Source organism: Trichechus manatus, unplaced genomic scaffold, assembly GCF_000243295.1.
Source record: "Trichechus manatus latirostris isolate Lorelei unplaced genomic scaffold, TriManLat1.0 scaffold00155, whole genome shotgun sequence".
Classification (NCBI taxonomy): domain Eukaryota; kingdom Metazoa; phylum Chordata; class Mammalia; order Sirenia; family Trichechidae; genus Trichechus; species Trichechus manatus.
In genome coordinates, this window is record NW_004444091.1 from 4,142,179 (window position 1) to 4,168,035 (window position 25,857).

Consider the following 25,857-nt stretch of genomic DNA (forward strand, 5'->3'; position numbering starts at 1 on the left):
GAAAACTGTTCTTGCTTAGCAGTTGTCATATGCGAAGAGGTTTCCTGCCTCTCCCTCTCTGTTCTGTCAGCTTCTCCTTTGAGTACTGCATCCTCTTACGGGAAACAGAAAATGAGTACCTTAAAGACAATCCCTTAAATTTGCATTGTGCTTTTCAGTTTCCAAAATAACTTTACCTCCTATTAGCCCTGGGAGAGGCAGGGCAGGCATTTTAATTGTCCCCTTTAACAACTGAGATCACGGAGTATCAAAGACTTGAGGACATTTGCTCAAGGTCCCAAACTGGCCCCTGACACCCAGCTCTGATCCTTCCCACGTATCACCGTGTTACCCAGCAACAGCATGGCAGAGGTGGAAGCCAGATCAGGGAGTTAAAGGTGAGGTCAAGTCTCAGAAAATGACTATGCTTCCGGCTGGGGTCCAACAAAGTTCTGCCTGAATGTACAGTCACATCACACTTATACACACACACACCTCACACATGCACACTCATACTCACACTTCAAAAGCCACATAAAGACACACTCACAACACACATAGCACACAAATTCATATACTCTGTGCACGCTCACAGTATACATACAACACACTCACATACCACGCAACACACTCCACAGACATGTAACACATCCATACACCCTGCATTGGCACACACGTTCTCTGCAGTAACCCATACATTCTCACACAAGCAAATGCTCATATTCACACATACACACACTAAGACATGCATGACACCCACCACACTGCATACATGCACACACACACACACTGCACCGTACAGGCACACATACCACACCACCCTCACTATCCCACACACACACACTCTACCACACACATGCACACATCATACACACCATACACCATATACACATATACACACATGGATGCAGGCACATAATACACACTCACCCCCAAAACTCATAGCATGTACTCATACATACCACATACACATGCCATACATTCTAGAACTGCACAATACATCCACGTACGTGTACACACACATGTAAATGCACACACACAAAACACACATATTACATGAAACCCATCACATACCACCTACACTGCTATAAGAAAACGAGAAAACAGAGACAAGTAGAATGGAACATAAATAAAAAATCACCCCAATCCCTTGTGATCCAGAAATGACCATTGATAATATTTTGGTGTATTTTCCTCAGAACATTTTCTGATAGATTTTATGAAAATGAAATCAAACGAAATCTAAATAAAAGATTTAGCTTTTCTAAACTTCCTTTTTTTCACTTCAAAGGAAATGGAGAGCTAATTTCCTTGAGACCTGAGGGTTGTTGGGGAACAGCGGAGGGTCAGAAGCTTCTCTTCCCAGGGCTTTGGGGGTGCAAATGTGATCTCATCACAACCTCCTTTTCAGACAGACGCCTCTCCTGATGTCACTGCAGGTCCCATGGCCCAGAGACACGCGGGCATCCCAGAGGCCTGGGGAGACAATTTCTTAAATGAAGACCAAGAAGGACGCATGTACAATTTTTAAAAAATGTTTGACCAGCAGGGGGAGCCAAGTGTTCATGAATGTTCTCCCTTCACTTGCCTTGGTTCCCAGCCTGAGCCTTCTAAATTCTAGAACTCTGAGGGAAAAAGTTCCAGAACAAATCTAGCCTACTTCAAAATCCCCAGTGGCTCCTACGCTCAGGTTTGTGGAGACGTGTGGCTTGTGGAGACCCAGGCAGGGCATCTATTTCAGGAGAGGGAGGTGAAGGCAGGGATTCTGTTCTTTCTCTGATATAATAGAAATACATTGTTGATCCCTTCCCCACGCCCCAACCCTCCATTGCCTTTGAGTCGATTCCTACTCATAGCGGCCCTATAGGACTGAGTAGAACTATCCCATAGGGTTTCCAAGGAGCAGCTGGCGGATTTAAACAGCTGACCTTTTGGTTTAGAGTCTTATTTATCAGAGATTAATATTGCCACTCCTGCTCTTTTTTGATTGGTGTTTGCTTGATATATTTTCTCCCGTCTTTTGAGTTTTAGTTTGTTTGTGTCTTTGAGTCTAAAGTGTGTCTCTTGTAGGCAGCATATAGATGGATCGTGTTTTCTTATCCACTCTGCCACCCTCTGTCTCTATTTTTGCATTTAGTGCATTTCCGTTCAGTCTAATTGATAGGTAAGAGTTTAGTGCGGTCATTTGCTGTATTTTTTGTGTGGTGTTGACAGTGTCTTTGTTCCACTTACTTTTCTGTGCTGAGCCGTTTTCCTTTATGTGTTCTCTTTTCATCTTTCTCATTGTAGTTGATTTTGTGTTTGTTGAGTGAACTGCCGGCCTTTTGGTTAACAGGCAAACCCTTAACCGCTGGACCACTAGGGTTCCATCCGAGGCATTAGAGAGCTGAAATGGACTGATATTGGCCATTTTGAATCACATGGTCTACTCTGCCAGGAATGACAAATTGAAGAGAAACATCGCTACATTCATCATCAAAAAGAATACTTCACAATCTAGCCTGAAGTACAACACAGTCAGTAATAGGTTAATATTCACGTGCCTATAAGGGAGCCCTGGGGGCATAGTGGTTAAGAGCTCAGTTGCTAACCAAAAGGTCTATAAGTTGGAACTGACTCGACTGCACCTAAAACCACAAGGAAGACTAGTTAATATGAATATTATTCAAATTTACACACCAACCACGACTGCCAAAGGTGAAGAAATTGTTGATAGACGATGTTATTTGGCTACAAATCTTCCCTTTAGAAAAGACGCTACTTTGGTTTCAAGAAAATTTTCTTTTAAAACTATTTAAAATTAAGGAAAAGTTACTGAATAAATATCAGAATAACAGTGTGTTAGTTAGGGTTCAATCATGAGACAGAAACCACACAGTGATTTGAACAGGGATAATTTAATATAAAGCATTTTTGACTGTAACAGGAGATTACCTCCTAAAGCGTAAAGACATACGGGGAGCAGCCCCTACTTCTAGGGCTGGGGCAGGGCACACAACTACAGGACAGATCTGGGGGAGTCAGGTGCTGTGTGAGTGCAGTGTATGTTCAGTTGTGTTTATCGCCACAGCCACGCTGGGGGTAGGCATTTCTTATTCTCATGGAGGCCCAGAGGGGCAGTTGGACTCCTTTCTGTATTCTCAAACCTTAGGGATCTGAGGAGCATGTAAGAGCCTTGGAATTGACACTCTGGGGATCCATAGTGAGTCCTGGTGGAGCTCAGCGCCCCCTCACTCCTTCAGGGCCCTGGGATCTCTCTCTTCTCCCGGTGACCCTTCTCTTGTCCACTGGGCCAAGGGTCCTCTGAAGTTGTGGATGGCATCCAGACTGCCAGTCCAGACAGGAAGGCAAGACCACTTGGGCTCACCCTGGGGCCTATTCCACAGAGGCCCAGACCTCACCCAGGGGTCTCATGCCCATTAGGGAACTGGACTCCCTGGGAACATGGCACATGATCCCAGGAGCCTCAGAGACTCACAGGAGCTGATTTTGGGATCCACAGGAGCTACCAACCTTTACAGCAAGTGTATCTGCATACTGACCTCTGATAGTCCCATTTCACAGATGCAGTGTGCTAGGACCACTCGGGATCCCAGAGGGAGCCAGTGCCAGCCCCAGGGGGCGGGAAGACATCACTGTGCTGCTCCCAGACTGCCTGGTGCCGCCCTGAAGAGCCTCTGTGTCTCATGTGCCTGTGAATTACCATTGCAGGGGCCTGCCTGGACCCTCATCTTACCACTAGCCTAGGGATGAGGCATGACAACTATTCTTCCATTTTCAGATGAAAGAACTTGAGGTTTCCTGAGGGTCTTATATTAGACAGTAGTGTCAGCTCCTGGACACCCAGTATGGACGTCTTCCACACCAGCCCTGCTCTGAGAGACCCACCTTGCTGAGATGAGTGGAAAGCCTGAGATCTCATCCACCCTGTGGGAGGTGGGTGGACCTGGGGTGGGATCTCATGCTCCAGCTGACACAAGGACCACTGGGAGGACACCTAGGCCACTGGAATGCGGGCAGATCAGGGGACCTGATTTGCATGAGTGTCCTCAGGCTTCTGGTGGAGGGGTGGAAAGGTGGTTTCCAGAAGGTTTGGAAGTTTAGGGATGGGTTTCTGTAGAAACTTATTGGGCTGCACGTTCTGGTCCAAGGAGAGAGTTGAGAGGGTGAAAAACACACTTGGCCAAACGTGTGTACACTCTCCTTCCTAGGGGCAGAGGCTGGGCTAGACCACGTATCTCTGGAGGAGACACATGTAGGGTATGCTGTGGTCCTCAGGCAACTGGGGCCATGCACTTCCAGACAGGCACTGTGCTCTGAGCCCTTGCTGGAGGAGCAGAGCTCCCAGCTGAGTATGAAGCTCCTGGGGGTGGGGGGCAGAGGAGAAAGATGGGGAGGGGACCCCCGAGCAGAGTGGAGTGAGCCTGGAAGGTCTGCAGTTTTGCAGGAATCAGCTCACAGCTGTCCCAACATTGGGGGGGTCGGGGGGGGGGAGGGCGTCGGCAGCTGAAGAGAAGCTGGAGGCAACATGGAGAGATTCCCCCTCCAGAGCTCCTCCTCTCTGCTGGGAGCAGACAGCTCAGGAGAGGGAAGACAGCTTCTTCTGAGCAGCAAGCATGTGGACTCAGGGGCAGAAGGAGCTGGATGGTTGGCCTGTCCCTCCTGTGGGCCTGTCCCTCTCTCGGAGGGGCTGCTACTGACCTCCAAGACGTCATCCCATTCCTGCATCCTAGGAGCTCTCTAAGACCCAAGTCAGTGTGGACTCAAAGAAGGGGCTGTCTGGTGAGGTAGGGCTTCCCTGGAGACCTCCTATCTACTGCAGCAGAGGGGCGGCGGCAGGGACAGAGCCTTACTTGGCTTGAACTCTCCCCAACCATTAAGCATGCTGTTGTCTTTACATAGCCCCTGTTGCATGCCAGCACCTCCATCTCCTCACATGGATGAGTGGCCCAGGAACAACCCACCCCAGCTGGCCTGTGCAGCAGGGCCGCCCACCAACCCTGCCACCTCGTGAGCCTTCTTCTTCAGCTCACCATCCCCATCAAGCTCGTCATTCCACCAGAATGTCCTCTCCTGTCTGCCTAGGGAGACCAGACCCATCTCTAGTAGTTGCTTACTGCTTCAGCACAAACCACCCTAACAGCTAGTGCCTTACACACAAATTCTCCATTTCTCACTGTTCTGTGGTTGACTGGGTTCAGCGGGAGGTCTTCCTGTCTGTGTCAGCTGAGGTTGCCCACAGGCCATGTTCAGCTGAAACACCCAGGTGAGCTCACATCCTCAGGCCCCCTTCCGCCAACAACCAGAGGCTGGCGTCTTCACAGCATGGAGCTCCTTTTGAGAAGGAGAAAGTGAGAGCTGCCAGCCTACCTAAGGTCTGGACTTAGAATGCCCAGACATCACTTCTGTGAATTCTCTGGGTCAGCCTGGAGTCAGGGGGAGTGTGGAGAGGCTCACCTCTCGATGGGAGGCGTGGCAAAGGCTGTGACAGCCTTTTCTCCGTGACACACCATCCCTTCAGGCCTGTCTTCCTGAGTAGGCTGCCACCTCCCAGGCTGTCTTAGTTATCTAGTGCTGCTACGACAGAAGTACCACAAGTCGATGGCTTTAATAAAGAGAAATTTATTCTCTCCCAGTCTAGGAGGCTAGAAGTTCGAATTCAGGGTGATAGCTCCAGGAGAAGGCTTTCTCTGTTGGCTCTGGGGGAAGGTCTTTGTCATCAATCTTCCCCAGTTGAGGAGCTTCTCAGTGCAGGGATCCTGGGTCCAAAGGATGCACTATTCTCCTGGCTCTTGTTTCTTGGTGGTATGAGGTCCCCCGTCTCTCTGCTTACTTCTCTCTTTTATATCTCAGAAGAGATTGGCTCAAAACACAATCCAGTCTTGTAGATTGAGTTCTGCCTGATTAACATACCTGCTGCTAATCCCATCTCAACGTCATAGAGATAGTATTTACAACGTATAGGAAAATCAACATCAGATAACAGAATGGTGGATGATCACACAATACTGGGAATCATGGCCTAGCTAAGTTGACAGATATTTTAGGGGGACACAGTTTAATCCATGACACAGGTCTATACAAGCTGCCGTAAAGCCTGGCCCTGCCTGCCTTGCCTGCCTTGTCCCAGGATACACGTTGGCTTCCCCGTGTTCGTGGATGGGCTGTCTGGCTCAGGATCTGGGAAGTGTCATGGATTGAGTTGCGTCCCCCCAAAATATCTGTCACCTTCGCTAGGTCATGATTCCTAGTATTGTATGATTGTCTACCATTTTATCATCTGACATGATTTCCCTATGTGTTGTAAACTCTATCACTATGATGTAATAAGATGGATTAGTGGCAGTTATACTGATGAAGTCTACAAGATTAGATAGTGTTTTAAGCCCATCTCTTCTGAGATATAAAAGAGAGAAGCGAGCAGAGAGACATGGGAACCTCATACCACCAAGAAAGCAGCGCTGGGAGTAGAGCGTGTCCTTTGGACCTGAGGTTCCTGTGCTGAGATGCTACCAGACCAAGGGAAGACTGATGACAAAGACTTCCTCCAGATCCGACAGAGAGAGGAAGCCTTCCCCTGGAGCCTGAATTTGGACTTCTAGCCTACCAGACTGTGAAAGAATAAACTTCTCTTTATTAAAGCCATCCACTTGTGGTATTTCTGTTATAGCAGCACTAGACGACTAAGACAGAAGGTTAGGTACATGAAAGCCCTCCCCTTTGCCAGTCACTCAGCACTTCCTGGTGTCAGGAATCGGGGCCCTGCCTGAAGAGCTCCCAGTCTTGAAGAGGCAGAAGATGACAAACAGCAGGCATCTGGCTGCAGGATGAGCAGGAGCAGCTACAAAGAAGGGAGAGGGAGGAGTTGAGGGCTTTTGGCCAAGGAGACAGGGTGTACATAGGCAGAACAGGGACAGGAGGGAGCCTCACTGGGTGCCTCACCGGGCCCTGATTCCCCAAGGCCAAGACCAGAGCCTGGGAGTGGGAGGAGGAGTGGGAGCAGCAAGGTAGTGTCTGTGTAGATAGAAGGGGCATGGTGAGCCTCTCGCTGTGGCTATGCCTCTCACTAGCTGGGCTAAAAATCACCCTGCTCTGTCCAAGGCTGTGGGCACAGACTACAGAAACGTGGGCCCTCCAGAGGCATAATGACAGAAGTGAGGAGAGGGAAGTGTACTTCATGGAACAACTTGCTGTGAGGCCCTGAAGCAGGTTTCATGGAGGAGGGGCATTGGGGCTTGAGCTGAAGAGTGGATAGGGCTTTCCAATAGTGGAGCCAGGTCAGGTAGGAAAGGGCATCCAGGTTGAGGGCACAGCCTCAGCCCAGGCCAGAAGGTGGAGCATAGGTGGGGCATCCCTGCCTGCCCAGAGGAGTTCATCCCCAAGTACTGGGCTGCTGTCAGGCTTGCCACCACCTGAAGGCTGACTTGCTGTCGCAGCATGCCTGCTGTGAGGACTCTGGCCAAGGACTCCCTAGCCCTGTGAGTTATGGAGCCTCCTGGTACGCTGCCTGGACACCCGGTCCTGGGATATCCTCTTGGTTTGTCTTGGTTGGAGCAGGGTCAGAAAGAGAGGCAGCTGACAGGTGCCGCTGAGAGGAACAGGCAGCCCAGTCGCCTCATCCTCTGACCCCTGGTCTGTGCTGGGAGGCCTTAGTGTTGGCATGATCAGTCTCACAGGCGCCTCTGTGGCAAGCTCGCTGCCCCTGCCCTCTCCCCACTCCCCTCGGGCAGGGGCCAGGCAGGAAGGCGGATCAATTTTTATTCGTTTGAGTCTTCCTTGAAATAATTGTGGCTTTAATCAGAATTTCTTCAGTGAAAAAGCACAGAAAGCTTTGATCCCTTACTAAATGGTCTTCCTAATCTCCCAGCCCTTCCGACCCCGCTTTGCAGAACAAGGGAAGGGCCAGCTCTTCTCACGCAAAGGCAGCAGTAACTCGGAGCTGAGAGGTGGCAGTGAGCGGCCCGCCGCACCCCGCCCGCACCCGGGCCCGCACCCTGCCCGCACCGAGACCATACCCCGATCCCAGGCTCGCGCACCCTCGTCACGGGCCCCACCCCAGCAGCTGGAGGGAGCCGGGGCGCAGCGGAGGCGGGCTTGCGTGGGCCTTGCCCCTCCCCTCCAGGCCTAGGCGCAGCTCCCCGGCGCCCCCCACAGCTGACGCGCCGCCGGCAGCGAGCCAGGACCTTGCAGTGCCGCAGCCAGCCGGACCATGGAGGGACGAGCGCTGCGCCGTCCGCAATTTCTCCCGCTGCTGCTGCTGCTTAGCGGTAAGGAGGACGTCGACGGGCCTGGGGGCGAGGGGGTACCCCAGCTTTCTGGGGGCAGCGAAGAGGACACGCGCGGGCCCGCACCTTTCCCCGCACCAGCACCGGGCTGCGCAGGCAGTGCCTCTGGGTGCTTGCGCAATCCCGGCCTCCGCGGAGAGGGGTCCCTTCACCCGGCTCCCGCGAGCCCCAGGCTCTGCAGGAGGGTCCTCAACCTGTCACCTCCTTACGACAGAGGGCACCCCGGGGAGCTGTCTGCCACAGGATCCGGGCTGGGAAGGGAGGGGCGGGGTCTCGGCAGGTTCCGCTGGGCCCGTGGAGCCGCTTGGGAAGGGCCTTCTCCTCCTGTCCTCGCTGCCCCAGGTATGCGGAGACCTCACCAGCCCCGCATCCCGAGGAAGGTCAGCCCCAGGAGGTAGTAAGCGCCATGTTACGGACCTCCTGTACCTGTTGACTTGATGCCCACGTGCAGGGGCTGCGGATGAAAGGAATCCAATTGTGCAGTGTCATGGATTGAATTGTGTCCCCCCAAAATGTGTGTTATCACTTTGGCTGGGCCATGATTCCCAGTATTGTGTGATTGTCCACCATTTTGGCATCTGATGCGATATTCCTTTGTGTTGTAAATCCTGCCCCTATGATGTTAATGAGGGGGAATGGGCAGCAGTTGTGTTGATGAGGCAGGACTCAATCTACGGGATTGGATTGTATTTTGAGCCTGTTTCTTTTGGGATATAAAAGAGAGAAGCGAGCAGAGAGACAGGGGGACCTCATACCACCAAGAAAGCAACGCTGGGAGCAGAGTGCGTCGTTTGGTCCCGGGGTTCCTGCGGAAAAGCTCCTAGACCAGGGGAAGATTGATGAGGACCTTCCTCCAGAGCAGAGAGAGAAAGACAGACTTCCCCTGGAGCTGACACCCTCAATTTGCACTTCTCTCCTACTTTACTGTGAGGAAATAAATTTCTTTTGGTTAAAGCCTTCCACTTGTGGTATTTCTGTTATTCCAGCACTAGATGACTAAGACAGGTAGGAAGTAGCTCCTTGTCCCTCTTGCTCTCGGCTCCCTGAGGACAGCCTTTCTGTGAGAGAGAGAGAGAGAGAGAGAGTGTGTGTGTGTGTGTGTGTGTGTGTGTGTGTGTGTGTGTGAGAGAGAGAGAGGCAACCTTCTGCCTGGCTAATGTCTCCTTAGCAAGAAAACATGACTCCAGGGAGGAAACAGTACTCACAAAATGGGAATGAATGGAATTAAAAGCTCGTTTGAGAAGTCTTACTGAAGAATTTATCCAAGAAAAAACAAGATGTTTGTGTTTCCGGGAAACGCAGCCTTTGCTTTAGTCTGAAGGGTGCTTGCTGAGGGCTGTGGGGAGCTGAGTGATGCTGACCGGGAGGGTTCTGATTTAGGAGGGGACCTGGTGCTGGAAAAGCTGGCCAGGGTCGGGGGACTCAAGGTCTGTTCCACCTGGATAGTGCCTCCTATGTCCCCTTGATGTCTTCCTTCCCCTTGCTGGCCTCAGTTTCCCTGCCTCTAAAATGAAGGGTTGGGCCTGATTGCCAAAACCTTAGCTTTGCTGGTTTACAATTTTGTGATGGAGGTGGGAAGGGGTGGATTGACCCATTCCTTCCTCTCGCATCCCGAAATCTAGGCTGCTGTCAATTGGAGTTGTCTTGGCATGGAGAAGGTATGATTTTATTTATGTTCCAGGGTGGGAGCCCGAGAAGGGAGTCACTGTGTCCACAGAACCGAGGGTTTGCTGGAGAGGGTGGCTTCCAGAAACCAGGAATACACCATTTTGGAATTTCAGCAACATTTAAAGGCTAGGCCTCTGGGATGGAGTTTTTTTTTTTTTTTTGACAACTGAAAAGTATTTCTCTTGGAGATTTTATTAGATATAAGAGGAAAGCCAATAAAAGATATTTGTTTGTATGTCAAAATTTTATATAAGCACTCACACGTTTGTACATTGGTATTAATCATTCCTTTTAACACGCAAGAGAATTTTTACAATTCTAGGATGAGTCAATCAGAAGATGAAAAGTAAAAACGCAAAGTAGAGGCTTTTTTCCCCTCCAGGATAGGGGGAGGAGTAAACATGTAAATGGTTGAAAGGTGCTGTTGAGTCAGTTCGCTCAGGGACCCTGTGTACAGCAGAGCAAAACACTGCCTGGTCCTGCGCCATCCTCACAATCATGGGATGGAGCTTTTTATCCTCATAAGGGAAAAGAGAGCCTTCAGAGTTCATTCAGCGGGAAGTTAAGACTTTCCTGACCCACCTCCAGCTTAGGGGTAGAGGTGGACAAAAAACAGAAGCTGATGTAGTCTTTTGCATTTATGCTAACCCTGGTTCTGACATGGGTCCAATTTGTATGGGCTGCCTTCTCTTCCTGTTACCTGTCCCTTGGATAGTGCTTACCTGGCCAGAGTGAGGGTCTCGGGAATTGGGTCTCATGAGTAAGACCCCGAGACCACCCAGACCTGCTCAGGGTCACACAAAGGCTTGCCAGTGGTGGACCAGCACCCACATTGGCATTGGACTTGGGAAGGAAGGTGGAGAGCTGAGTGGCCTAACTCCTAGGGCTGCCAGGCTGGGCTTGTGGCTGTCTGTGCTCTGACACCCTGCTATCTCCAGAACTGTGTTTTAGGCCCCAGCAATGCAGGGGAGAGGCCTGGCCTCACCCAGAGCTGGCAGGAATGGTTTATATGGCTGGAAGAATGGCTTCTATTGACTGAAGGTTCATTTTGATTTATTTCTCCAAAGGGTCCATCCAGGAAGATGCTGGCCTTCGCCTTTGTCTTAGGCTGGGTTTTCTAGAGAAGCGAAATCAGTGAAGTGTATAAATATATATATAGAGAGGTTTATAGTAAGGAAGTGGCTCATGAGGTTGTGGAGGCTGGCAAGTCTCAAGTCCGTGGGTCAGGTTAGAGGCTTCTCCTGACTCATGTAGCTGCAGGGGCTGGCAAACCCAAGACTGGCTCACGGGCTGCAGAGGCCAGTGAATCCCAAGATCAGCAGGTAAGACGGTAGAACACTGGCTCACTGGATGAGGAGGCTGATGAATTCCAAGATAGGCAGATAAGCTGCTACCTCAAGTCCCAAGAACCAGAGGTCAGATGAACAGGAGCCAGCTACAGAATCCAGAGCAAGCAAAAGCCAGTGAGCTTTGCTAGAAAGTCCACCTATATTGGATGCAGGCCACACCCCCAAGGAAACTCTCTTTCACCGGAGTGGCTACTCATAACATAGCTCATCATGGAGATGATTACATTATATCAGATCTCATTATGGAGGTGATTACATCATTACATAGCTGCCAAACTACATCATAACTGCCAAAACCACTGAGAATCGTGGTCTAGCCAAGTTAACACACAACTTTAACCATCACAGCCTTTAAGCTTCCAGGGGACCTCTGAGAATTACAAACCTTTTTTTCAGAAAGTAGTCAACACTGCACAGGTCCTTGGGAATGGTAAAGCCCAGTGAACCCACATGACGCCTCTGCACCTCCTTGGTCCCAAGGTCATAGAGCACTTCTCCCTTAGCCTCAGTCTCTGCAAGTGCACTCTGATGCCATCCTAGGAAGTCTGCTGGGTCATTGTGACCACTGAATGTGATTCAGTTTGGTGCGACCCCACTCCCCTAAGTGAGGCCCAGAGTGTGTGTGTGTGGGGGTGTCCATGTTTTGGCTTACACGGAGGGATGAATGGGAGTGCTGCCAGCGTGGCCTGGGCCTGTGGGCAGTACCAGTCGGCTGGTAAGCGGTGCCTCAGTGGTGTAGTCCCAGATGGAGTACTTCTGGTGTGGAGGCATACATGGTGCTGCTGTTGTTCTTATCATTAGTAAAGGTAAAGACACACGTCCTGTTGTGTCACGTTGGATTCGGTTGAGTCACATAGACTTCAGTGACCAGGCTAACTGCAGTGATTGGACTATCAAGTAGTGAAGGAGGTTGATGGCAAAGAAAAGGACCATGGATTTTTAGGACTAGAAGGTGCCTTGGAGGACATCTGGTCCTACGCTTCATGTTATAGATAAAGTGAGGCCCAGCGAGGAGAAGGGAAGTGCCCCAGGCTGTAGGGGCTGGGACAGAACCAGCCCAGAAACCCTGGCCTCCTGGGGCCAGACCAGCCTTTGGCCACCTGCAGCTGCCTTCCAATGCCTTGATGCTGCTCATATCCATCTCATGAGGACGAGAGCGCATTTATTTCATTTCGAATGACTGGTCGTAGAAGGCCTTTCTCCTGGAAATGTGTCTGTTCATCATCTTGCAGGGTCTGGAAGTCACTGAGACAAAAGAACTGTATTTTTTAGTTTCCCAACAGAACCAACCCAAATGACTTTCTACTTGATTTAGCTCTTTAGACTTTGACTAATGCAGCCAGTAGCCTGTGTGGCAGTGGCCTGTTTTTCTTGGTGTTGTCAGGAATTCAAGTCTTTTCCTTGGGCCAAGGGATATCGAGAGCACTGGCAGGAAGTTTGGTTTGTGCACATCTGCAGGGAGGGGGTGGAGCACAGGAGACCCCTGCAAGGGTGCTGAAAGGATCCCCTCAGGAAATGACAATGGCCAGGCCCAGGGAGGGACAAAGGGCTGGATGTGGAGAGTGGCCAGGTAGACTTTCGGGATGGGGAGCTGGCAGGGAAGTGATGGTCTTTGGAAACGGGCACTGATTTTGACAAAGTAGCTCAGGCCATCAGCTGCCATTGTCATTATGTCTGCCTCTCAGGGTTATTAATGCCAGGCCTGCCAGGCGGTTGGGCCCAGGGCTGTCTTCCTGCAGGCAGAGTTGGCATGTGCAGTGGAGCAGGATGGTGCCCAGGGCACACTCTGGCTTGGACACCGATTCCACTTTTGGCCTTGAGAAAGTCATTTCTCCGCTGAGCCTCAGTATCCTCATCTTCAAAGTGGAGGAGGGTAGGTGGTTTTTAAGGGCCCTTCCCAGGATAGGAACTAGCCTGAACCTCAACAGGTACTTGGAAATGCAGGCCAGAAGGGAATGAATGAGAGGTGGGGGTGGGTGGGGATCTGGAGCACCCTGAGCAAGGAGCTAAGAAACAGCCGTGCTAGCCCCAGGGTGAGTAGGGGCTCCGCTAGCACACTGAGGGTGGGAATTGGGATGGGTGTCGGCTGACCCAAGGGAACATCCTACACAGAGGCAGCTCCTAGGGGGGCTGCCTGGGCTTGGATCTTTATTTTTTTTGGTAAAAAACATAAAACATAAAATTTTCCATTTTAACAATTTTTAAGTGTATAATTCAGTGAGATTAGTTACATTCACCATGTTGTGCAACCATCTCCACTGTCTATTTCCAAAATTTTTTCATCCCCCAAACAGAAACTCAGTCCTCCTTAAGTAATAACTCCCCATCTCCCTCCCCTCCCCCAGTCCCTGGTAACCACTAATAAACTTGTTTCTATGCATTTGCCTATTCTAGATATTTCATATACGGGCGATAATACAATGTTTGTCCATTTGTGTCTGGCTCATTTCACTCAGCACAATGTGTTCAAGGTTCATCCACGTGATGGCATGTATCAGGACTTCATTTCTCTTTATAACTGAGTTTGAATCATGGCCCTCCCACTGCGTCTTACTGAGCTGGAACATAACCTTCCCCTGCCTTGGTGCTCCTGAGTTTAAGTACCCGTCTCTAAGGTTGTTGTGGGATCCAAGGGTTAGACCACATCAGAACAAGGCACTCAAAGAACATTAGTCAGTACTGAGGGAGGTGGAGATTCAGGGGCTGAAGGAGAAGGAGCACGGGGAAAGGAACTGCCAGGTAGGTGTCATTAGTTCTGTTTTCATATGAGGAAATTGAGGCTCAGAGGATAACTGACTTCTGTCAGTGGTGGGGGCTGAGGCCTGTGTACACCCAGGGTTGTCTGAGCCCTGATTGATGTCTTCCTTTTTCTACCAGCCCTCTGGTGTCTCAGTGGTTAAGAGCTCGGCTGCTAACCAAAAAGTTGGCAGTTGGAATCCACCAGTTGCTCCTTGGAAACCTTATGGGGCAGTTCTACTCTGTCCTATAGCATTGCTATGAGTCGGAATCGACTCGATGGCAATGGGTTTGGCTTTTTTGGTTTCACCACTCAGAGTGTGGCCTCAGACCTGCAGAACTGGCATCACTTGGAGCTTGTTAGAGATAGAGTCTTGGAGCCCTGCTCCAGACTTACAGGATTAGGATCTGCATTTTACAAGATCTCCAAGTGGTTCGGTGCACATTAAAATTTGAAAAGCATGGTTTCCATCACTTGTTCTCAACCCTGGTTGCATATAGGAGTCACTTGGGGATTTTAGCAAATATTAATTTGAGGTTCCCCACCATAGATGCTCTGGTGTAATTGGTCTGGGATGTGGCTTGGGTGATTCTAGCAGCTGAGTTGGGGTGCCTCTGTTCTATTCACATGGTTGCCCTGAGACATAGCAGTGTAGAGAGGCCTGGGGATGGGGCCCTCAGCCTCAGGGAGTTCTGTGTTGGCTCATGGATGGTGGGAGGGAGGGGCTAGCTTCAGAGAGGAGTGGTTTGGGTTCTACATTCAGAAGGCTTCTATTTTAATTATTGTTTCCTTCAAAGCACTTCATAGTCTAGAGCTGTGCTAAAATAGGACTGGGGATACCAGCTTGGGGAACACAGAAGCAGGACCTGCTGGAGCCCTGGGGAGCCAGGGGAGGGGGGTTGTGGTGAAGAGTGACAGTCTACTATGTGGAGAAGCGGGGCTGGGCTCTCTTGGTAAAGGTGCGGCATGCTGGAAGTTCAGCCTGTGGTTGGGGCCAGCAGGGAGCCCTGGGTGGGGGTGGTTGGGAATAGTAGGTTGGGGCCAGATGATGACAAGTCTTGAAAAGGTTTCTTAGGCTCACAATTATTAACCAATGAAAGCATCTGGCTCTGGGCTGGGCCAGGCTGGGCCAGGGTTGAGCCTCTGGTGGGTGGTACGGTCAAGCTTCAGGAGGCACATCCTTTACTGCAGAGATGGCAGAGGATCCCCTGCAGAAGATGCCAGCCCACATAAACCAGAAACTTCATCAGCCTGAGACCAGAACTAGATGATGCCCATCTACCATAACTGCCCTGACAGGGAACACAACAGAGAGTCGCAGATGGAGCAGGAGAAAGGTGTGGTGCAGAACTCAAATTCTCGTAAGAAGACCAGACTTAATGATCTGACTGAGACTGGAGGAACCCTGGAAAACATGGCCCCTGGAATCTCTATCAGCCCAGAAATAAAACAATTTCTGAGGCCGACTCTTCAGACAGGGATTGGACTCAACTGTGGGACATAAAGTGATACTCGTGAGGAGTGTGCCTCTTAGCTCAAGTAGATACAAGAGACTAAATGGGCAGCTTCTGTCCGGAGGTGAGATGGGAAGGCAGAGCTGGTTGAATGGACATGGGGGATCAGGGGTGGAAAGGAGGAGTATGCTGTCACAGTATGGGGAAAGCAATTAGAGTCACATAACTATGTATAAATTTTTGTATGGGGAAAAAAAAACAAAACAGAAGACCCCAGCTTTGGTCTTTGCTTGTGGTTGCCTGGAACTCTGTGATGCCAAGGATTCTGAGGCCATTTGGGTTCAGTGGGAGTGTGTTGTGGGTTAAAACCCACCTCTCCCTTTCTGTAGGCTTTAAAATAAACTCCAGAGGCCTGAGGCATCCTGCACCTGATCTGGCCCTGGGTCTACCTGTCCAAACCTGGCCCTACAACTGTGCACTTCCCCCCGTGCCCTCCTCAATGCACACAGTATGCTCAAGGTACACTGACCTCCTGCCTGTACGCTGGGCACATTGCTCCTGTTCAGGTTTTCTATATTTCTCCTGATTTTTTTTGTCTACTTGTTCTGTAAGTTATGGAGAGAGGAGTATTGAGATCTCCAACTATAATGGTGGATTTGCCATTTTCTCCTTGCAGTTCTATCAATTTTTGCTTCTTATATTTTATGCTCTGTTATTAGGTGCATAAGTGTTTATGATTGTTATGTCCTCTTTATGAATTGAGCCCTTTATCATTATGAAAAGGTCCTCTTTAGCTCTGGTAATATTCTTTACTCTGAAATCCACTTTGATATTAATATAGCAACTCCACCTTTTTTTGGATTATTTTTATTAATATAATATTTATTATATATTATATATATTTAATTATATGTTTATTAAATATATATCTATATAACAAAACATTTGCCATTATAGCATTTTTTACATGTACAATTCAGTGACATTAATTATATTCATCATTTTGTGCAACCGTCATCACTGTTTTCAAATTTTTCCATCACTCTTAACAGAATCTCAGTGCCCCCTAAGCAATGACTCCCTTTTCCCCCTCCATCTCACCCCTGTTAACCACTAATAAACTTTGGTCCCTATACAGTTGACTATTCTAGATAGTTTGTATAAGTGGGATCATGCAATATTTGTCCTTGTGTGACTGACTTATTTCACTCAGCATGATGTTTTCAAGGCTCAAGCATGTTGTAGCATGAATCTGGACTTCATTTCTCTTTATGGAAGAGTAATATTCTATTGTATGTATGTACATTTTGTTTATCCATTCATCTGTTGATGGACTTTTTAAGTTGCTTCCACCTTCTGGCTATTGTGAATAGTGCTGCAATGAACATGAATATACAAATATCTGTTTGCCTTTCTGCTTTTAATTCTTTTGGGTATGTACCTAGGAGTGGAATTACTGGATCATATGGTAATTCTATGTTTAACTTTTGAGGAACTACCAAAGTGTTTTCCATAGTCGCCGTACTGTTTTATAATCCTGCCAACAATGGACAAAGGTTCCAGTTTCTCTACATCCTTGCCAATACCTGTTTTCCATTTTTTTAACTTATAGCCATCTTAGTGGTTTTGTGGTTTTGATTTGCATTTCCCTAATGACTAACGAAGGAGCCTTGGTAGTGCCGTGATTAAGTGCTTGGCTGCTAACTGAAAGGTCAGCAGTTTGAACACATCAGCAATTTCGAGGGACAAAAATGTGGCAGTCTGCTTCCGTACAGATTGTAGACTTGGAAACCCTATGGAGCAGTTCTACCCTGTCCTATAGGGTCACTGTGAGGCTAAAGTGACTCAATGGCAACGGGCTTTAATGACTAATGTTGGCCAGCATTTTTTCATGTGCTTGTTGACCATTTGTATTTCTTCTTTGAAGAAATGACTCTTCAAATCTTTTGCCCATTTAAAAAAATAATTTATAATTTATTTTGTTGTTGTTGTTGAGAATACATACTGCAAACCGTACACCAATTCAACAGTTTCTACATGTACAATTCAGTGACACTAATTACATTCTTCGAGTTGTTCAATAATTCTCACCCTTCTTTTCTCAGTTGTTCCTCCTGCATTAACATAAACTCACTGCCCCCTAAGGTTCCTATGTAACCTTTTGAGTTGCTGTTGTCAATTTGATCCCATATGTTAGTTCTTAAAAGAGTATAACGCTCAAGGAAAACATTTTTTACTAGTTAAGACAAACTATTGTTTGATTTTAACAAAACTTCAAGGGATATTTTTGGTTTAAGGTTTAAAGATTATCTCAGGGCAATAATTTCAGGGGTTCATCCAGCCTTCTTGGCTCCAGAAAGTCTCAAGTCCCTGATAATTTTAAATTCTGTTCTACATTTTCCCCCTTTTGATCAGAATTCTTCTGTAGAATCTTTGATCAAAATGTTCAGTAATGGTAGCTGGGCAACACCCAGTTCTTCTGGTCTCATGGTAAAGGAGGCAGTTGTTCATAGAAGCAATTAGCCACACATTCCATTTCCTCTTCCTATTCCTGACTCACCTTCTTCTTCTGTTGCTTCAGGTGAATAGAGACCAATTGTGCCTTGGACGGCTACTTGCAAGCTTTTAAGACCCCAGGCATTGTGCAACAAACTATGAGGTAGAACAGAAGCACTAAGCACATTATTAAGCCAATTACCTTGGGTGTCCCATGAAACCATGACCCTAAACCTCCAAACCAAGGACCCAAATCCCATGAGGTGTTTGGTTGTAAATAAGCAGACTCAGCAGCAAGTCTCTGTCTCTCTCTCTCTTTTGTTGTTGTTGTAAATATGTCTGTCATGGATTGAATTATGTCCCCCCAAAAATGTGTGTATCAATTTGGCTGGGCCATGATTCCCAGAATTGTGTGGTTGGCCTCCATTTTGTGAATGTAATTTTATGTTACAGAGGATTAGGGTGGGATTGTAACACCACCCTTACCCACATCCCCGATCCAATGTAAAGGGAGTTTCCCTGGGGTGTGGCCTGCACCACCTTTTATCTCTCAAGAGATAAAAGGAAAGGGAAGCAAGCAGAGAGTGGGGGGAGTGCCGGGAGCAGAGCGCGTCCTTTGGACCAGGGTCCCTGCGCAGAGAAGCTCCTAGTCCGGGGGAACATTTATGAGAAGGCCAACAGAGAGAGAAAGTCTTCCCCTGGAGCTGACGCCCTGAATTTGGACTTTTAGCCTACTTTACTGTGAAGAAATATATTTCTCTTTGTTAAAGCCATCCACTTGCGGTATTTCTGTTGTCGCAGCACTAGATGACTAAGACAATGTCTATTACACAACTTTTGCCAGTTCAACTTTTTACCGGTGTACAAATTATTGACAACAATTATAATAATTGGCTGTGCAACCATACCCTTAATGAGATTTTTCTACCACTGATAACCCCCCTTTTCCCCCTCCCTCCCATCCCTGGTAACCACTAATAAACTTTGGTCTGTATACATTTGCCTTTTCTGGTCTTTTTATATTAGTGAGGTCTTACAATATTTGTCCTTTTGTGACAGGCTTATTTTGCTCAGCATAATGTCTTCAATTTCCATCCATACTGTAGCGTGTATCAAGACTTCATTATCCTACTGGCTGAGTAGTATTCCATTGTATGTATGTACTACATTTTGTTTATCCATTCATCTGTTGATGGGCAATTAGGTTATTTCTACCTTTTGACTACTGTGAACAGTGCTGCGATGAACATTGGTGTACAAGTCTCTTTTTGAGTCTCTGCTTTCAGATCTTTTGGGTATATACCTAGAAGTGGAATTGCTGGGTCATATGGTAGCTCTGCATTTTATTCTAAAAATTTTATGGTTTTAGTTTGCACATTTAGGTCCTTATTCCATTTTGTATTTGTTTGTTTTTTTTGTGTATGGTGTAAGACATGGATGCTGTTTCATTTTTCTGCATGTGGAAATCCAATTTTACCAACATCATTTATCAAAGAGACTCTTCTTTCTCCATCAAATGGACTTAGCACCCTTGTCAAAAATCAGTTGACCATAGATGTGTGGGTTTGTTTCTGAACTCTCAATTCTATTCCATTAATCTATGTGTCTGTTATTATACCAGTACCAGGCTGTTTTGATTATCGTAGTTGTATAACACGTTTTAAAAGGAGGGAGTGTGAGTCCTCCTATTTTGTTCTTCTCTTTCAACATTGCTTTAGCTATTTGGGGCCTCTTACTATTCCGTATAAAGTTGAGGATTGGTTTTTCCATTTTTGTAAAGAAGGCTGTTGGAATTTTTATTGGGATTACACTGAATCTATAGATTGCTTTGGGTAGTAATGACATCTTAACAATATTAAGTCTTCCAACCCAAGAACGTGGAACATCTTTCCATTTATTTAAGTCTTCTTTAATCTCTTTCAGCAGTGCATTATAATTGTCATTGTCTAATTCCCTCATGTCCCTGGTTACATTTATTCTTATGTACTTTATTCTCTTAGATGCTGTTGTAGATGAAATTGTTTCCCTAATTTCCCTTTCAGATTTCTCATTGCTGATGTATAGAAACCCAACAGATTTTTGTTTGTTGACCTTGTATCATGCATTTTTGCTAAATTCCTCTATTAGCTCTAGAAGTTTTCTTGTGGACTCTTTGGGATTTGCTATATAAAGGAACATATTTTCTGTGAATAGAGATAATTTCACTTCTTCATTTCCAAGCTGAATACCTTTTATTTCTTTTTCTTATCTTATTGCTTTGGCTAGGACTCCTTTGATCATTTTTTGATTAGATTGTTTGTCTTTTTGTTGTTAAGCTTTAGAAGTTTTTTATATATCCTGAATATTAAACCTTTATCAGCTATATATCCAAGTAAAATGAAATCCTTGACAACCTTAATATATTCTCTTTTTATCATGATGTTGCTTATTGGTCCAGTTGTGGGGATTTTTCTTTTTTTTATGTTGAGGTGTAATCCATACTGAAGGCTGTAGTCTTTGATCTTCATCAGTAAGTACTTCAATTCCTCTTCACTTTCTGCAAGCAAGATTTTGTCATCTGCACAGCGCAGGTTGTTTTACTTGGATCAACAATTAATGCCCATGGAAGCAGCAGTCAAGAAATCAAATGATGTATTGCATTGGGCAAATCTACTGCAAAATATTTCTTTAAAATCTTAAAGAGCGAAGATGTCACTTTGATGACTAAAGTGCGTCTGTCCCAAGCCATGGTGTTTTTAATTGCCTCATTTGCATGCAAAAGCTGGACAATGAAAAAGAAAGATCGAAGAAGAATAGACCCATTCGAGTTCTGGTGTGGGCAAGGAATATTGAATATACTATGGACTGCCAGAACAAACAAATCTGTCTTGGAAGAAGTACAGCCAGAATGCTCCTTAGAAGCAAGGTTGGTGAGATTTCATCTTACTTACTTTGGATATGTTATCAGGAGGGACTGGTCCCTGGAGAAGGACATCATGCTTGGTAAAGTAGAGGGTCACTGAAAAAGAGGAAGACCCTCAAGATGGAATGACACAGTGGCTACAACAGTGGGCTCAAACATATCTACTATTGTGAGGATGGGGCAGGACTGGGTGATGTTTTGTTCCGTTATAAATAGAGTCGGTATGAGTCGGTGCTGACTTCATGGCACCGAACAACAACAACATCAGGTATACAGTTCCAAAAAATGTTCTCCCAATCTGTAGGTTATTTCTTCACTTTGTTGATGAAGTCCTTTGGTGAACAAATGTTTCTCATTTTGATAAAATCCCATTTATCTACGTTGTCTTTTATTGCGTGTGCTTTTGGTGCCATATCTAAGAATCCATTGTTAAATATTAAGTCCTGAAGCATTTCCCCTATGTTCCTTTCTAAGAGTCCTATGGTTTTAGTTCTTACATTTAGGTCCTGAAACCATTTTGAGTTGATTTTTGAATATGGTGTGAAGTACGAGTCCAGCTTTATTTATTTAATTTTCATGTGGAAATCCAGTTGTTCCAAGAAACCAAACCAAACCCATTGCTTTCAAGTCGATTCCTACTCATAACAATCCAACGGGACAGAGTAGAACTGCCTCATTAGGTTTCCAAGGAGCAGCTGGTGGACAAACTGCTGAGATTTTGGTTAACAGCTGAGTTCCTAACCACTACACCACCATGGATCCAGCCTGAGCTCTTAACCAGTGTGCCACCAGGCCTTCCAGTTGTCCCAGCACCATTTATTAAGGAGACAGTTTTTTCCCCATTAAATAGACTTAGCACCATGGTTGAAAATCAGTTGCTCGTAGATGTTCAAATTTATTTCTGGACTCTCAATTCTATTCCATTGGTCAATATGTCTATCATTATACCAGTACCAGTCTGTTTTGATTACTGTAGCTTTGTAGTACATTTTGAGATTGGGAATTGTGAGTCCTCCTACTTTGTTCTTCTTTTTCAAGATTGCTTTGGCTATTCAGGGCCCCTTGCCATTCCATATAAATTTGAAGATTGGCTTTTTCGTTTCTGCAAAGAAGACTTCTGGAATTTTGATGAGGATTGAGTTGAATATATAGATTGCTTTGGGTGATATTGACATTTTAACAATATTAAGTCTTCCAATTCATGAAAATGAAATTATTGGTTGTCGTTGTTAGGTGCTGTTGAGTCGGTTCCGACTCATAGCGACCCTATGTGCAACAGAATGAAACACCACATGGTCTTGTGCCATCCTCACAATCATTGCTATGTTTGAGCCCACTGTTGCAACTACTGTGTCAGTCCATCTCATCGAGGGTCTTCCTTTTTTTTGCAAACCCTCTACCTTACCAAGCATGATGTCTTTCTCCAGGGACTGGCCCTTTCTGATAACATGTCCTAAGTACACGAGATGAAGTCTCGCCATGCTTGCTTCTAAGGAGCATTCTGGCTGTACTTCTTCCAAGACAGATTTTTTCATTTTTCTGACAGTCCATGGTATAGTCAATATTCTTCACCAACACCATTATTCAAAGGCATCAATTCTTCTTCAATCTTCCTGATTCATTGTCCAGCTTTTGCATGCATGTGAGGCAATTAAAAATATCGTGGCTTGGGTCAGGCCACTTTAGTCTTCAAAGTGATATCTTTGCTTTTTAACATTTTAAAGAGGTCTTTTGCAGCAGATTAGCCCAATGTAATACATCATTTGATTTCTTGACTGCTGCTTCCATGGATGTTGATTGTGGATTTAAGTAAAATGAAATCCTTGACAACTTCAATCTTTTCTTTGTTTATCATGATGTTGCCTATTGATCCACTTGTGAGGATTTTTGTTTTCTTTATGTTGAGCTATAATCCAAACTGAAGGTTGTAGTCTTTGATCTCCATCAGTAAGTGTTCAAGTCCTCTTGACTTTCAGCAAGCAAGGTTTGTCATCAAACATTGCAGGTTGTTAGTCTTCCTCTAATCTTAATGCTGCATTCTTCTTCATAATCCAGTTTCTCTGATTATTTATTCAGCATACAGATTGAATAAGTGTAGTGAAAGGATACAACCCTGATGCACACCTTTCCTGATTTTAAACCACTCAGTATCCCCTTGTTCTGTTCAAACGACTGCCTCTTCCCCAAAGTACAGGTTCCGCAAGAGCGCAATTAGGTGTTCTGGAATTCCTATTCTTCACAATATTATCCATAATTTGTTATGATCCACACAGTCAAATGCCTTTGTATAGTCAATAACACACAGGTAAACATCTTTCTGGTATTCTCTGCTTTCAGCCAAGATCCATCTGACATCAGCAATGATAACCCTCATTCCACGTTGTCTTCTGAATCTGGCTTGAATTTCTGGCAATTCTCTGTTGATGTACTGCTGCAACATTTTTTGAATTATTTCATGTAATATTAATGATAGTGTTCAAAAAATTCTGCATTCTGTTGAATCACCTTTCTTTGGAATGCATACAAATATGGATCTCTTCTAGTCAGTTGACCAGGTAGCTGTCTTCCAAATTTCTTGGCGTAGACAAGTTAGTACTTGCAGCGTTGCATCTGTTTGTTGAAACATCTCAACTGATATTCCGTTAATTCCTGGAGCCTTGTTTTTCGCCACTGCCTTCAGTGCAGCTTGGACTTCTTCCTTCAATACCATTCCTGAAACGGTACAGTGACCCTATATACTCCTTCTATCTTCTTTTGATGCTTCCTGCATTGGTCAATGTTTTGCCCATAGAATCCTTCAATATTGCAACTCAAGACTTGAGTTTTTCTTCAGTTCTTTCAGCTTGAGAAATGCTGAGCCCGTTCTTCTGTTTTGGTTTTCTAACTGCAGGTCTTCGCACATTTCATTATAATACTTTACTTTGTCTTCTGGAACTGCCCTTTGAAATCATCTGTCGGCTCTTTTACAGGATCATTTCTTCTGTTTGCTTTAGCTATTCTATGTTCAAGATCAAGTTTCAGAGTCTCTTCTGACATCCATTTTGGTCTTATCTTTCCTTCCTGTCTCTTTAATGACCTTCTGCTTTCTTGTGTGATATCCTTGATGTCATCCCACAACTTGTCTGGTTTTCTGTCATTAGTATTCAATGTGTCAAATCTATTCTTGAAATGGTCTCGAAATTTGGGTGGGGTATACTCAAGGTTGTATTTTGACTCTTGTGGACTTATTTTCTTCAGCTTCAACTTGAACTTGGATAGGAGCAATTAATGGTTTGTTCTGCAGTTGGCCCCTGGCCTTGTTCTAACTGATGGTATTGAGCTTCTCCATTGTGTCTCTCCACAGATATTGTCTATTTGATTCCTGTGTATTCCATCTGGTGAGATACACGTATACAGTTGCCATTTATGTTGTTGAAAAAAGGTATTTGCAATGAATGTTGTTGGTCTTGTCAAGTTATATCATGTGATCTCTGGTGTCGTTTCTGTCATGAAGGCCATATTTTCCAACTACTGATCCTTCTTCATTTCCAACTTTTGCATTCTAATCACCAGTAATTACCAATGCACCTTGATTGCATATTTGATCAGTTTCAGACTGCAGAAGTTGGTAAAAGTCTTCAATTAATAGTTCTCCTTTAGTTTCTTTCAGTAATGAATTATAGTTTTCAGTGTAAAAGTTTTTCACTTATTTAATTCAATTTATTCCTTGGTATTTGGTTCTTTTAGATACTATTGTAAATGGAATTATTTCCTTAATTTCCTTTTGAGAATGCTCATTGCTGATGTATAGAAACCCAACTGTTTTTGGATGTTGACTTTGTATCCTGTCACTTTGCTGAATTTGTTTATTAGCTCTAGAAGTTTCCTTGTGGATTCTTTGGGATTTTCGGTATTTTGGATTCTGAGTTTACTTCTTCCTTCCCAATTTTTTATTTATTTTTATTGCCTAATTGCTTTGGCTAGGACTTCTAGTACAGTACTGAATGGGAGTGGTAAGAGCAGACATTCTTGTCTAGCTCCTGATCTTAAAGGGAAAGCTCTCAGTTTTTTCTCCATTGAGTATGATCTCAGTGTGGGTTTTCCATAAACACCCTTCATCAGACTGAGAAATGGCCCTGCTTTTCCCACGTTTTTGACTGTTTTTATCATGAAAGGAGGTTGAATTTTGTCAAGTGCCTTCTCTGCATTGATTGAGATGATCATGTGATTCTTTTCCTTTATTCTATTAATGTGGTGGATTACATTAATTGATTTTCTAATGTTGAATTGCCCTTGTATTCCTGGAGTAAATTCCACTTGATCATGATGTATAATTCATTATGCTTTTGGATTTGGTTTGCTAGTATTTTGTTGAGGATTTTTGCATCTATATTCATAAGGGATATTAGTCTGTAGTTTTCTTTTCTTGTGGTGTCTTTGTCTGGCTTTGGTATCAGAGTAATGCTAGCCTCATAGTATGAGTTAGAAAGTGTTCCCTCCTCTTCTGTTTTTGGAAAAGTTTCAGAAAAATTGGTGTCTCTTCTTAAACTTTTCCAAAAAAAGTTTGGTAGAATTCCCCAGTGAAGCCATTTGGTCTGGGGCTTTTTTTAGGGGGGAGGTTTTTGATTACTGATTAGTCTCTTTGCTTGTTATGGGTTTGTTGAGATCTTCCATTTCTTCTTGAGTCAATGTAGGAAGTTTATGAGCTTTAAGGAATTTATTCATTTTATATAGGTTATTTAATTTGTTACCATACAACTATTTGTAGTATTCTCTTATGATTCCTTTAATCTGCAGGGTTAGTTGTGATATCCCCACTTTCATTTCTGATTTTAGATATTTGCATCTTCTGTTTTTCTTTGTCAGTCTAGCTAGAGATTTGTCAATTTTATTAATTTTTTCAAAAAACCAAGTGATTTAATTAATTCTCTCTATTGTTTTTCTGTCTCTATTTCATTTATTTCTGTTCTGATCTTTGATATTTCCCTCCTTTCGGTAGCATTGGACT

The 25,857-nt window shown here is 45.4% G+C and overlaps 1 protein-coding gene across 2 annotated transcripts in view; it reads left to right on the forward strand.

The window, feature by feature from the left end:
* The first annotated feature begins 7,864 nt into the window (after positions 1-7,864).
* RAMP3 (receptor activity modifying protein 3) overlaps positions 7,865-25,857 on the forward strand; it is a 31,171-nt gene continuing 13,178 nt past the window's right edge. Inside the window, exons 1-2 of one of the 2 annotated variants that reach the window (XR_002825594.1) lie at positions 7,865-8,246; positions 8,985-9,191. Coding sequence is in view for 1 of the 2 variants with exons in the window: in XM_023740471.1 (XP_023596239.1) it covers positions 8,189-8,246 (58 nt within the window). In the remaining variant the exon portion in view is untranslated. Of the gene's footprint in view, positions 8,247-8,984; positions 9,192-25,857 lie in introns of those variants that run through there. The other variant, XM_023740471.1, reaches the window with a different exon arrangement.